At 42.7% G+C, this 15,088-nt stretch overlaps 1 protein-coding gene across 1 annotated transcript in view; it reads right to left on the bottom strand.

Annotated features, from left to right (window-relative positions):
• Window positions 1-12,167, bottom strand: part of MUC4 (mucin 4, cell surface associated) — a 245,720-nt gene extending 233,553 nt beyond the window's left edge. The window contains exon 1 of the mRNA XM_073626452.1: window positions 12,007-12,167. Within this exon, the coding sequence (XP_073482553.1) occupies window positions 12,007-12,061 (55 nt within the window). The 5' untranslated portion in view covers window positions 12,062-12,167. The remainder of the gene's footprint in view (window positions 1-12,006) is intronic.
• Between the last annotated feature and the right edge of the window lie 2,921 nt (window positions 12,168-15,088).

Genomic DNA, 15,088 nt, shown 5'->3' with positions numbered 1-15,088 from the left:
ATTTTCATTTAACATTCCAACCTTCTGGCTTTAAAAAAAGAAAAAGAAAGAAAACTGTAGTCAATTGCAACTGTTTTTGCAGATCAAGCAGAGGGAAAAATATGGAATCACTCAATTCTGATGAAAATATTATGGAATCACCATGTACTTTGCAGTTCTAAAACAAACATCTGCATCAGATTACATCCTGAAAAATTATTTTATCATCCCCAAACATCCTTTCAATTGATGGAATAAGAAAAGTGTCCAAAATCTCAATATAAACTTGTGCATTTATTGAAGATTTAATGACTGCCATCTCCCTCTGTACCTTTACCTGACATGCTACCCCATATCATCAATGATTGTGAAAATTTGCATGTTTTTTTCAGGCAGTCGTCTTCATACATTTTATTGGAATGGCACCAAACAAAAGTTCCAGCATCATGACCTTGCCCAATGCAGATTGGTGATTCATCGCTGAATATTACTTTCATCCAGTCATCCAAAGTCCATGATTGCTTTTCTTTAGCCAACTGTAACCTGTTTAGCCAACTGTTTTTTTCTGTTTAGGTGTTAATGATGGTTTTCATTAGTACAAATCAAATGAGAAGGTTGTTAAAGTGGATGTAAACCCAATGTCACCCTTTCTAAACTACTGCCATAGGGGTTATCTATAAGGATATACATGCCTCCTGCATGTATCTTTACCTGTCAAATGTCTCCCCTCTGTCTGTTATGAGATCTGAAAAACTGCATATTCTGTGGGTGGGTCTGTTGTCTGGAGCTCAGTGGGTGGAGTCGTGATGTCAGTAGACTCCCCGCCCACCTCTACACTCCCCTTGTCAATATGCATTTTCTCCTGTGAATTTCTTACACTGAACTTCTGCTATGATCTCTAACATCCAGTGAAAAGACAGGAAAGTAACCACATGACTTCAGCATGCCAAATCATGCTGAGGTGTGGAACAGCCAATCCTTGCAGAGCTGCTGAAGAAAGGAGTGGAGGTAGGAATTTAAAAACAATGCATGTCTTAAGCTAGTGCACGAGATGTAAATCACCTATCACTCATAGCAAGGGGGAAGATTTGTCAAAGTTTTTCTCTGTTTGTCAAGATTTATCTCACTGAACAATAAAAGAGGATTGCTCAGAGCTGGATTAACTCTTTGTGTCTTTGGGGTAAGACTGGGCTCAAATGATAGGAAATCTTATACTCTACATTATGACAGCAAAAAAAAATAAAAAATTTCGGGTTTACATCCACTTTAACCACTTCAGCCCCGGAAGAATTTACCCCCTTCCTGACCAGAGCACTTTTTGCGATTCGGCACTGCGTCGCTTTAACTGACAATTGCGCGGTCACGCGACGTTGCACCCAAACAAAATTTACGTCTTTTTTTTCCCACAAATAGAGCTTTCTTTTGGTGGTATTTAATCACCTCTATGGTTTTTATTTTTTGCGCTATAAACAAAAATAGAGCGACAATTTTGAAAAAAACGCATTATTTTTTACTTTTTGCTATAATAAATATCCCCCAAAAATATATAAAAAAACAATTTTTTTCCTCAGTTTAGGCCGATACGTATTCTTCTACATATTTTTGGTAAAAAAAATCGCAATAAGCGATTATTGATCAGTTTGCGCAAAAGTTATAGCGTTTACAAAATAGAGGATAGTTTTTTGGCATTTTTATTACATTTTTATTTTTTTTTTAACCACTTCCCTACCCGCCCATAGTCATATGACGTCCACAGATGGGATCTCCCATCCTGGGTGGACGTCATATGACGTCCTGGGATTCCCGGCCGCCTAGGGGGCGCGCGCGCCGCGTTCCTCGGGACCCGGTGCATGTGCCCGGCGGCCGCGATGTCCGCCGGGCACCCGCGATTGCCTGTTAACCGGGCCGGCATGTGGACCTGTGTGTGTAAACACACAGATCCACAGCCTGTCAGCTCTGAGGAGAGCGATCTGTGTTCCCAGAACGGAGGAACACTGATCGGTCTCCTCCCCTAGTGCATCCCCTCCCCCTTCAGTTAGAATCATTTCCTAGGAAACATATTAACCCCTCCCCGCCCCCTAGTGGTTAAGCGATCAGCGATTTTTATCGTGACTGCAACATTATGGCGGACACATCGGACATTTTTGACACATTTTTGGGACCATTGTCATTTATACAGCAATCAGTGCTATAAAAATGCATTGATTCCTGTGTAAATGACACTAGGGGGCGGGAAGGGGTTAAATCAGTACTAGGGAGTGATTACTAACTGTCAGGGGGATGGGCTGTGAGTGTGACGTCACTGATCTCTGCTCCGATGACAGGGAGCAGAGATCGAGTGACACTTGTCACTAGGCAGAACGGGGAGATGCTGTTTACAACGACATCTCCCCGTTCGTCCTCTCCCTGAGGCGATCGCGGGTATGCCCGCGGCGATCGAGTCCGCGGGTCCCGCGACCCAACTCACGGAGCTTGCCGCGGGCGCGCGCGCACCCGCTGGCCGCCTCTTAAAGGGCAACGTACAGGAAAATTATTTTGCCTGTACGAGCCCTTCTGCTGGCGTAAATGTATGTGAGGCGGTCGGCAAGCGGTTAAAGGAAAGCGTACTGGTAGACCAAGGAAGACATCAAAGCATCTAGATAGAAAATGTAAAGCCTTGAAAACAGAAAATTCACAACAAAACAAATGAGGAACAAATGGCCAGAAACTGGAGTCAATGTCTATGACCGAACTGTAATGCCCCGTACAGACGGTCAGACTTTGTTCGGACATTCCGACAACAAAATCCTAGGATTTTTTCCGACGGATGTTGGCTCAAACTTGTTTTGTCTACACACGGTCGCACAAAGTTGTCGGAAAATCCGATCGTTCTAAACGCAGTGATGTAAAACACGTACGTCGGGACTATAAACGGGGCAGTGGCCAATAGCTTTCATCTCTTTATTTATTCTGAGCATGCGTGGCACTTTGTCCGTCGGATTTGTGTACACACGATCGGAATTTCCGACAACGGATTTTGTTGTCGGAAAATTTTATCTCCTGCTCTCCAACTTTGTGTGTCGGAAAATCCGATGGAAAATGTCCGATGGAGCCCACACATGGTCGGAATTTCCGACAACACGCTCCGATCGGACATTTTCCATCGGAAAATCCGACCGTGTGTACGGGGCATAAGACATCTGCTAAAGGAAATGGAATTTACATACATAAAAGCCAAACAAAAAACATCATTAACACCTAAACAGAAAAAAACAAGGTTACATTGGGCTAAAGAAAATCAATCATGGACTGCGGATGACTGGATGAAAGTGATATGCAGTGATGAATCACCAATCTGCATTGGACAGAGTGATGATGCTGGAACTTTTGTTTGGTGCAGTTCCAATGAAATGTATGAAGACGACTGCCTGAAGAAAATATGCAAATTTCCACAATCTTCAATAATATGGGGTTGCATGTCAGGTAAAGGTATGGGGGAGATGACCGTCCTTAAATCTTCAATAAATGCACACGTTAATATTTGGGACACTTTTCTTATTCCATCAATTGAAAGGATGTTTGGTGATGATGACATTTTTCAGAATGTAATCTGACACAGATGTTTGTTTTACAACTGCAAAGTACATGGTGATTCCATAATATTTTCCTCAGAATTGAGTGATTCCACATTTTTTTCCTCTGCTTGATCTGCAAAAACAGTTGTGATTGACTACAGTTTCTTTCTTTTTTTTCTTTTTTAAGTGTTTCCTAAAGCCAGAAGGAATGTTAAACGAAAATAGTTTCGAGGCATGTATGTAATTACTTTTTTCTACACAATTAACCATTTGCCGACCGCCTCACGCAGATATACTGTGGCAGAATGGCACGGGCAGGCAAAGTCACGTATGGGTATGTGACTTGCCTCCCCCCCCCCCCCCCGGTGCCTGAGGTGGTCGGCTTCATTCCAAAGTGATCCGTGCTGAGGGGGAGGCCACTGATTTATGGCCACCCCCTCGCGATCGTTCCTGGTGAATGAGAATCTTGCTCTGCTGCTGTAATGTAAACAGCGGCAGAGGAAGTGATGTCATCTCTCCTCGTGTCGGCCTTTTCATTCCGGCGCCGAGGAGAGATGACATTAGGTAAGTTTGCACCAACACTACACATACAATAGAACACGCAGGCACACTTTTCACCCTCCAATCACCCCCCGATCACCCCCCCTGCACCCCCTGACACAGTGACACCAATAGCAGTTTTTTTTTTTTTTTTACTGATTATTGCAGTCATTTGTGATTGTTATAAGTGGTAGGGCAGTTAGTGGTAGGCCCCTTTAGGTCTAGGGTACCACCCTAATAAAGGTTTAACCCCTTGATCACCCCCCGTCGCCAGTGTTACTAAGGGATCGTTTTTCTGATCGCTGTAACCCCCTGATTGCCCCCTAGTTAACCCTTTCACCAGTGATCACTGTATAATTATTACGGGTGACGCTGGTTAGTTAGTTTGTTTTTTATAGTGTCAGGGCACCCGCCATTTATTACCTAATAAAGGTTTAACCCCCTGATCGTCTGGCGGGTCATATAAGTTAGGTTTCAGGGCCAGATAGGGTCTGCATTGCCCCAGGCAGCATCAGGTTAGTGCCAGTACCGCTAACACCCATGCACGCAGCATACACCTCCCTTAGTGGTATAGTATCTGAACGGATAAATATCTGATCTGATCAGATCTATACTAGCGTCCCCAGCAGTTTAGGGTTCCCAAAAATGCAGTGTTAGTGGGATCAGCCCAGATACCTGCTAGCACCTGCGTTTTGCCCCTCCGCTCGGCCCAGTCCAGCCCACCCAAGTTCAGTATCGATCGATCACTGTCACTTACAAAACACTAAACACACATAACTGCAGCGTTCGCAGAGTCAGGCCTGATCCCTGCGATCGCTAACAGTTTTTTTAGTAGCATTTTGATACAATCGCTAACAGTCAGGAGCTTTTTTACCTGTGAGTCTCACTACTGTATCACTAAATTTAGAGCCCAAAATGGCAAATCGAAGGTACAGTAGTGAAGAGGCCTACACGTTTCTGAGCATGACAGATAGTGAAGAGGAAGTCACTCATCTGTCAGATTCAGGCTCAGAATACGATCCTGTAGACGACAGCGGCTCCATGACAGATAGCTCTGACGACGGAGTTGAGTCGATGCCAAGGTCAGGTTACCAGACCCCGATCTTCTGCTGTTGCTGAGGTGCAAGAACCGCAGGTCCCTCATATGGAGCAGAGAAGTAATAGCACCGCTTTTCCTTCTGGTGAACTGGCAAGCACCAGCGGCCTAGTACACCCTGGTCCTAGTCAAACCAGCACTGCAGTATCACGCGGTGAGGTGGTGAATCCCATAAGTGCAGTTCAAGTTGGTGAGGTGGCAAGCACAAGTAGTGTCCCGCCAAACACAGGCCCGTCGTGCCCATAGTGTCCTTCCTGCAGCATTCGCCAATCCTAATTGGGAACCCACCACTTCTGCAGCACCCGTACTTCCCCCATTCACGGGCCAACCCCGCATCAGGTGGAAACAGCTGATTTTACGTCACTTGATTTTTATTTGCTGTTTTTCACCGAAGATCTCTATAGATCTATTGTGGACCAAAGCAATTTGTATGCTGGTCAATACATTGCCGCTAATCCCCAGTCCTCCCTTGCCAGAGATTGGAGACCAATTACGGTTTCCGAATTTAAGCTCTTTCTGGGCCTATCCCTCAACATGGGCATAACTAAAAAGAGTGAGTTGCAGTCATATTGGTCCACTGACCCAATTCACCATATTTTCTTGTTCTCTGCCTCCATGACCAGGGCACGATACGAGCAGATCTTGCTGCTTATGCATTTTAACAACAATGAACTCTGTCGTCTTCGTGGAGACCCTGGATACGATCGGCTCTACAAAAATCGGTCCCTCGTAAACCACTTCATCCAATGTTTTGCAGACTTGTTTACTCCCCATCAAGTTGTCTGCGTTGATGAGTCTCTGATTAAGTTTTCTGGCCGCTTGTCATTCAAACAGTCCCAGCAAGCGTGCCAGATAAGGGGTCAAGATGTACAAGCTCTGTGACAGGGCCACAGGCTATACATGTAGTTTTATGGTTTACGAGGGCAAAGATAGTCACATAGAGCTGAGAAACTGCCCTGACTACACAGGAAGCGCTGGCAAGATTGTGTGGGACTTGGTGTCACCCTTATTCGGAAAGGGGTACCACTTGTACGTGGACAATTATTACACGAGTTTGCCACTTTTTAGTCCCTTGTTTGATAATCAGATTGGAACATGTGGCACAGTGTGATCTAATCACCGGGGCTTTCCCCCGCGGCTTGTAGATTCCCATCTTAGGCTGGGGGAGAGAGCCTGCTTGCAGTGTAATAATTTGCTCGCTATGAAGTGGAGGATAATAACAATGTTTTCGTTCTTACCTCCCTTCATGCAGACATGATGGTCCAAATTACTACGGCGACTGGTGTTGTGGAGAAACCCCTCTGTATCCAAGAATATAACCTCAATATGGGAGGGGTGGACCTCAACGACCAGTTGTTGGCGCCGTACCTAGTTGCCCGTAAGGCCAGAAGCTGGTACAAGAAAGTGTCTGTTTATTTATTTCAATTGGCTTTGCTGAGCTTAAATTCCAGGAAAAGATCATCAGAGCCCTTCTGTTTCCAGACGATGCTCCACCTCACCTTCCCCAACCAAATGCAGTAAGCCGGCTGCATGAGAGGCATTTTCCTTATGTCCTCCCTAGTACCCCTACCCAAGGAGCCCCCCAAAAAAGATGTTGTGTCTGCAGCAAGCGCGGATATAGGCGTGACACCCGCTATTATTGTCCCTCCTGTCCTGACAATTTTGGTCTTTGCATTGGTGAATGTTTTGAACGCTACCATACACTAGTTTGAGTATTAGTGTAGGGTACAGCATTGCACAGACTAGGCACACTTTCACAGGGTCTCCCAAGATGCCATCGCATTTTGAGTGACCCGCACCTGGAACCGGTTACAGTTACAAAAGTTACAGTTACAAAAAAAAGTGTAAAAAAAAAAAAAGTAAAAAAATAAAAAAAAAAAACACAAAAAAATATATATAATTAAAAAAAAAATAGTTGTCATTTTATTGTTCTCTCTCTCTCTATTCTCTCTCTCTTGTTCTGCTCTTTTTTACTGTATTCTATTCTGCAATGTTTTATTGTTATTATGTTTTATCATGTTTGCTTTTCAGTATATGCAATTTTTTATACTTTACTCTTTACTGTGTTTTATTGTTAACCATTTTTTTGTTTGACAGCAACAACATTTGCTCCCACGATACATAAAGCCCTGACTCCAGCACTGTCGGAGGTGATTTCACCACCACAGTTAAAAAAAAGAACATATATGCCGAAGCATGAGGGCAGCAGGGGCGGAGGAGCGATTTGCTCCTAACTTTTGGGGCGGTTGCCCCCATGCTTCAGCATATATAAACAGTGCATGTATGCCCATCATTAGAAGTGGGTGGATGAAGGGAGGTATTCTAATGGTGGGCATACCCACTGATCAATCTCTTTTTTCGTTCAGCCCATAGGCTGCATGAAAAAGAAAAGGTTATAATATATGCCCAACAAGGACCAGCAACGTACTGGTATGTTGCTGGACTTTGAGTGGCTATACCAGAATGATGCTTGCAGGTTTAGGTATTATCTTGGTATCATTCTTTTCAGCCAGCGGTCAGCTTTCATGTAAAAGCAATCCTAGCAGCTAATTAGCCTCTAGACTGCTTTTACAAGCAGTGGGATGGAATGTCCCCCCCCCCACCGTCTTCCCTGTTTTTCTCTGGCTCTCCTGTCCCAACAGTGAACCTAAGAATGCAGCCGGTGATTCGGCCAGCTGACCATAGAGCTGATCAGAGACCAGAATGGCTCCAATCATCTCTATGGCCTAAGAAACCGGAAGCTACAAGCATTTCATGACTTAGATTTTGCCGGATGTAAAACAGCGCCATTGGGAAATTGGGAAAGCATTTTATCACATCGATCTTGGTGTGGTCAGATGCTTTGAGTGCAGAGGAGAGATCTAGGGTCTAATAGACCCCAATTTTTTCAAAAAAGAGTACCTGTCACTACCTATTGCTATCATAGGGGATATTTACATTTTCTGATATAACAATAAAAATGATAAAAAAAATGAAACAAACAGTTTAAAAATAAGATAAACAAGCAAAAAAAAAAAGGGAGAAAAAAAAAAGCACCCCTGTCCCCCCCTCTCTCACGCAAAGGCGAACGCAGGCGTCGGTCTGGAGTCAAATGTAAACAGCAATTGCACCATGCATGTGAGGTATCACCGCGAAGGTCAGATCGAGGGCAGTAATTTTAGCAGTAGACCTCCTCTGTAAATCTAAAGTGGTAACCTGTAAAGGCTTTTAAAGGCTTTTAAAAATGTATGTAGTTTGTCGCCACTGCACGTTTGTGTGCAATTTTAAAGCATGTCGTGTTTGCTATCCATGTACTCGGCCCAAGATCATCTTTTTTATTTCATCAAACATTTGGGTAATATAATATGTTTTAGTGCATTAAAATTAAAAAAGTGTGTTTTTTCCCCAAAAAATGCGTTTGAAAAATCGCTGCGCAAATAAATGTGAAAAAAAAATGAAACACCCACCATTTTAATCTGTGGGCCTTTGCTTTAAAAAAATATATAATGTTTGGGGGTTCAAAGTAATTTTCTTGCAAAAAAAATTATTTTTTTCATGTAAACAAAAAGTTTAAAAAAATGTTGTGCATAAAATGCCAGGACAGTTCAAACCCCCCCCCCCCCCCAATGACCCCATTTTGGAAAGTAGACACCCCAAGCTATTTGCTGAGAGGCATGTCGAGTCCATGGAATATTTTATATTGTGACACAAGTTGCGGGAAAAAGACAATTTTTTTTTTTGCACAAGGTTGTCACTAAATGATATATTGCTCAAACATGCCATGGGCATATGTGAAATTACACTCCAAAATGATAAGGGACCATATCCATGAATTTGCTGATGAAAACAGTATCATTAGTAGAAATCAGCTTGGGTTTACGAAGTGTCATTCTTGCCAAACCAATCTATTAACCTTCTACGAGGAAGTGAGCTGCCATCTAGATAGAGGTAGGTCTGTGGATGTGGTGTAACTGGATTTTGCAAAAGCATTTGATACAGTCCCCCAGGAATGCTTAATTTACAAACTGAGGTCTGTGGGCATAGACCATAGGATTTGTTTTTGGATAGAAAACTGGCTACAGGGGAACGTCCAAAGGGTGGGGATAAATAATGTGTACTCAGAATGGTCTGGAGTGGTAGGTGGGGTACCCCAAGGCTCTGTCCTTTGACCAATTTTGTTTAATTTATTTATAAATTATATAGAGCAGAGGTCTCCAAACTTTTCAAAGAAAGGGTCATCTGGCCTTGGGGCCACAGTTTGGAGGCCCCAGATATAGAGGTTGGTATAAATAGCTTAATCTCCGTGTTTGCTGACGACACAATAATTTTACAACATGATATAAAAACTTTACAAAAGGATCCCAATAAATTAATGGAGCTCAAACAACAAAGAAATGGCAGCACGGGATCCTCATTAGAATGAAAAAGTAATTTAATCCATAAAAACAAATAGTACATTTACATGTTAAAATATTGGTAATCAGTATAGATGGCAGATGAAAAACACCACAGGGTTGTCCGCAGTGTTATGGATGAAGAAACTGCAAGGCTATCAATGTGTGAGCCCGTCCTATCCCTCTAGCTGGCATCAGGGAGATAAGATCATGACAGCTGTCAGAAAGCCCGCTATTCCTTGGTGTTCTGCACAAGAGCAGTCTACCTCGCAGCAAGCCCTTCGTGTCTGGGGAGCAGCACCATCTGCCACTTCTCACAGGTACAAAGAGGTTTCCACAAGGTAGACTGCTTCTGTGCAGAACGTGTGGTTCGAGCTGCTCAGGTTCTGGCCAATCTGTCCTGAACCTTGGTATTATCCCCTTCCCGCCGACCGAACGCACATATGCGTCCTCGGCTTTCCGGGGTTATACCGGGATGATGCCCGCAGCTGCAGGCATCATCCCGGTACCGTTGTTTTCAGCGGGCGATCGGCTACCCGAATATAACAACCGATGCGGCTAAAAGCCGCTCGGCTGTTATACCGGAGGAGCGGGAGGGGACATCCCCCCCCTCCCGCCGCCTCCCGCCGCTGTTACCGGGCCTCCCGTGCGATTGGGAGGCCCGGTGTCCATTCGGGAATCTCCGGCGGCTGGGGGCAGGCTGGAACGAAGCTGTGAGCGGCTTCGTTCCAGCCTTCTAATTGTAAACGCGGAAGCGACGTCATGACGTCACTTCCCGTTTACTCGGCTGCCAATGGCGCCGAATTTAAAAAAGTACACAGTATTCAGAATCGCCGTTTTCGGCGATCTGAATACTTTGAAGTGTAAATGAGGGATGGGGGGTCTTTTAGACCCCCCATCCCTCCATAAAGAGTACCTGTCACAAGGGATGTTTACATTGCTTGTGACAGCAATAAAAGTAAAAAAAAAAAAAAATTTTTAAACACAATTTATAAAAGTACAAAAATAAATAAAATAAATTAAAAAAAAAAATTTTAAAGCGCCCCCGTCCCCACGAGCTCGCACAGCGAAGAAAACGCATACGGAAGTCGCGCCCGCATATGTAAACGGTGTTCAAACCACACATGTGAGGTATCGCCGCGATCGTCAGAGCGAGAGCAATAATTCTAGCCCTAGACCTCCTCTGTAGCTCAAACCTGGTAACCGTAAAAAAATTTTAAAGCGTCGCCTATGGAAATTCATAGGTACCGTAGTTCGTCGCCATTCCACGAGTGCGTGCAATTATAAAGGGTGACATGTTTGGTATCTATTTACTCGGCGTAACATCATCTTTCACATTATACAAAAAAATTGGGGTAACTTTACTGTTTGGATTTTTTAAAATTCATGAAAGTGTCACTTTTCCAAAAATTTGCGTTTAAAACACCGCTGCACAAATACCGTGTGATAAAAAATATTGCAACAATCGCCATTTTATTCTTTAGACTCTCTTCTAAAAAAATATATATAATGTTTGGGGGTTCTAAGTAATTTTCTAGCAAAAAATACGGATTTTAACTTGTAAACACCAAATTTCAAAAATAGGCTTAGTCATGAAAGGGTTATTAGACCTGTGCACCTGTGGCTTCATTTTTGAGCAATGTGTCTCCACGCTGATGCCGGACCCTCCTATTCCTCTTTCGTTTGTTGTGCTGTTCTGTGTGTTGTTTGATCCAGTCTTTGTTTCAGTGTTTCCCTCTGGCTTTGCAGTTTACTCCCTTTGGTTTTTGACTGTGGTTTCCTTTATTCCCTGTTAATGTGTGTGTCTTTCTCTGCTTGGGCTTCTGTGTGTATCCTTCCAGTGCGCTATTTGGCTGCACTGTGCCTGTACGGGTGTGCTAGAGAGCTGCAACATGGGGGCTGCCACACAGCACAACATCCACACCACCAGTGGCTCTGGAGAAGCCTGGGTGGCCCCTTAGATCCTGGCCCCTTAGATCTGCTACACCACCGTTGCGTCCGGTCCCACTGTTCCCGCATCTGTGACGACCTGTACCTGGGTACACCTGGTTAGTTGTTGCATTGGCCGCTAGACCTTGAGCTACAGTCCCAGGTGATCTTACTCTTTGATTGTGACAAAGCCAAGGTTTTTTATTGCTGACTGTGTTCCAGTTGGGGAGTTTTCTCCTACCTTCTGTTCAGGGAATGCTGGTCACCAAAAAGAAAATATGTAGGTGAACCTAGAGGGAACAGACAGCAAGCAAAACCTGACAGAGGCTCTTACTCTTCCATGCTCTATCCAAAACTATTTTAGACTTTTTTATTTTTTAATTGAGTGACTGAAAAAATAACACTTCTATAAAGATATAGTATAATTACAAGCGTATGACATTATTAAAATGTTTACTATTATAATTTACCATTTAATTAGTAATTTTGTCATAAAAAAACTCAAACGAAGATAAATGTGATAAATTTTCCTTACCAACCGCAGCCAAGATACAGCAGATAACATAAATCCACAGAATTTGTTTGCCCATTTTTTCCTTGTAGTTCTCTTGCTTCCTTATCAGGACATCATGCTAAAATAGAGTCCTTCACTTCACAAGAACAGGTGTCTGTCTGCTACTGTCTCTCCCACACTGATTCTCCTTACTTTGTATGAAGGGAGGAGACATAGGTACTTCTCCATGTCCATCCCATTTTTTACAGCTTCCAAACACCCTGCCTGCTAGCCAGCACATTTTCCATTAACTCACCCATTGCTGTGACAAATGATACTAATATGAAAACATATATAGAGAAATTGGACTTTAATATACTGTACATACAAACAAGTGTTTCATTGTTATATTCCATAAAAACAGACTAAATAAAATTTAGTGCCATTACACAAAAATCTTTTTTTATTATTCAAAAACTCTATAAACATATTGACTTCCTAGGGACCCAAAACCCCCTACATGGCTTATATATCTAATAACTACTTATTGGACTGAAAATCCAATTACCCTCACATCTCCAAGCTGATATCTGCAGAGGGGTGAGACCATCCTGATCCAGTCTCTCAGATTATACATCTATTTCTTTGGGAGTTAATAGATCTACAAATTCTTAATGGTATATTCAGAAAACATTAGACAATAGTATGCACAATTAGTTAATAATGTCTAAACTTACAATTTGATACATACACTCCACCACCTAGGCATCCAGTCCATTTTCATCCCATATGTGGGGGTAAGGGTGGGTGCAGGGAGCATAAGAGTATCTGGGGGGGGGTCAATCCCGATAACCTATATAAATATATTGTATGTTACATCCATGTATAAGGTAGACCATACAAAGCCCTCATATTTTATATATACAGACATAAAAGTCCAAAGATGTAACATCGATATCTCTCTCACTATTTATTAATAGCAATAACAAAGTGGTACAACAGATCTATAAATAAAGAACTATAGTATAACTGTCATGAAGTGAGCCATTGTAAATTATAGGTGTAGACCTCGTATGATGGATATTAACTAGTTGTACAGTATAAACTCTAGCCTTATGTGTGCAGTTTTCTGATAAAATTCTTATGCTTTTGTAGATCTATAACTTCCTATTTATCTCCTGAAGAAGAAAATATATAATCAAGGAAATACATTGAGATATTGACATGATGCTGAGATGTGAAGACAATAGAATTTTTAAACCAACATGCAGTTCTTAAATTAGATATGTGAATAAATATATATGTTTGTTGATACCTTAAAGTTCTACTTTTCCATAATTTTTGCTATTAAATTGGGGATGTTTCTTACCATTTTTGTAAACCTGGTTTAAATTATATTAATTTGGTTCATTTTCGTTTCTTTTTTCGGCTTCAAACACTGATTTCCTGAAAAAGGAAGGAATTTTCTCCATTCTTGGCAGCTACAATGCCTCGCCACTTTTTCATGTAACAAGTCTGAAAAAAGATAAATTTAGTATTTTCAATGAAAACCTCTTCATTCCTTAGCAGTGTTTGGGGTAATAGCTCTTAGATCCATATATCATCCCTCATATTATTATTATCATCCTTTATTTAGAATGTGCTGTGCCTGAAATAATGAAAGGATGCAAGTTAAAGAGGAACTGCAGTCTGCTAACATAATTTGCCATTCTGAAGCTTCCCTCCAACCACTTTGTATGTTATTTTATATATACTGTGATTGTGTACTTGCCAAATATGCTGCAGAAATCTTCCTCCACTGAGTCTGGCTGCAGCCATTTTACCTGTGGGCAGCTGAAGCTGCTGCCTGTTCACTACCTGGATTTACACAGACACACAGAGGCACACCTCCAGCTCTGCAGCCCTGCAGCTCTGATTGGCCCTCGTATGACTCAACCCCCCTCCCTTCTTGGCAAACTCGCACGAGAGTGAGACAGAGAGCTGTGCATTATGTCATACGCCTAGGCTTTTTACCAGACAAGAAATAGGAAGTGGGTTGTATAAGGTATTTACTGGCAGAAAAAAAATGCTTTACTATCCAAAGTTAAAACAACAAGGGCAGAGGATTTAACCGCTTCAGCCCCGGAAGAATTTACCCCCTTCATGACCAGAGCACTTTTTGGGTTTCGGCACTGCGTCACTTTAACTGACAATTGCGCGGGCGTGCGACGTGGTGGTGGTATTTGATCACCTCTGCGATTTTTATTTTTTGCGCTATAAACAAATTAAGAGCGGCAATTTTGAAAAAAAACGCACTATTTTTTACTATTTGCTATAATAAATATCCCCAAAAAATATATAAAAAAACATTTTTTTCCTCAGTTTAGGCCGATACGTATTCTTCTACATATTTTTGGTGGAAAAAAAAAAAATCGCAATAAGCGTTTATTGATTGATTGATTATAGCGTTTACAAAATAGAGGATAGTTTTATGGCATTTATTTTAATAATTTTTTTTTTACTAGTAATGGTGGCAATCAGCGATTTTTATTGTGACTGCGACGTTATGGCGGACATGTCGGACATTTTTGACACATTTTTGGGACCATTGTCATTTATACAGCAATCAGTGCTATAAAAATGCACTGATTCCTGTGTAAATGACACTGGCAGTGAAGGGGTTAACCGCTAGGGGGCGGGGAGGGGTTAAGTATGTCCTAGGGGAGTGATTCTAACTGTAGGGGGGATGGGCTGTGTATGTGACGTCACTGATCTCTGCTCCGATGACAGGGAGCAGAGATCCAGTGACACTGTCACTAGGCAGAACGGGGAGATTCTGTTTACAGCGGCATCTCCCCGTTCGTCCTCTCCGTGAGGCGATCGCGGGTATGTCCGCGGTCATCGAGTCTGTGGGACCCGCGACCCGACTCACGGAGATCGCGGCAGGCGCACGCGCCGGCGGCGGCAAATTAAAAGTAACGTACAGGTACGTTACTTTGCGCAGCCATGCCATTCTGCTGACGTATATCTACAGGAGCCGGTCGGGAACTGGTTAATAGATGGAAAGTTGAAAAAATGACTGAAGGTCCGCTTTAAGGTGGGTACATATGGATCAAAATTCGGCTGGTTCAGCGGGGACTGGCTG

Source organism: Aquarana catesbeiana, linkage group LG04 (assembly GCF_042186555.1).
Source record: "Aquarana catesbeiana isolate 2022-GZ linkage group LG04, ASM4218655v1, whole genome shotgun sequence".
Lineage (NCBI taxonomy): Eukaryota > Metazoa > Chordata > Amphibia > Anura > Ranidae > Aquarana > Aquarana catesbeiana.
Note: the sequence above shows the minus strand (reverse complement) of the source record. Positions and strands in the feature narration are given on the sequence as shown.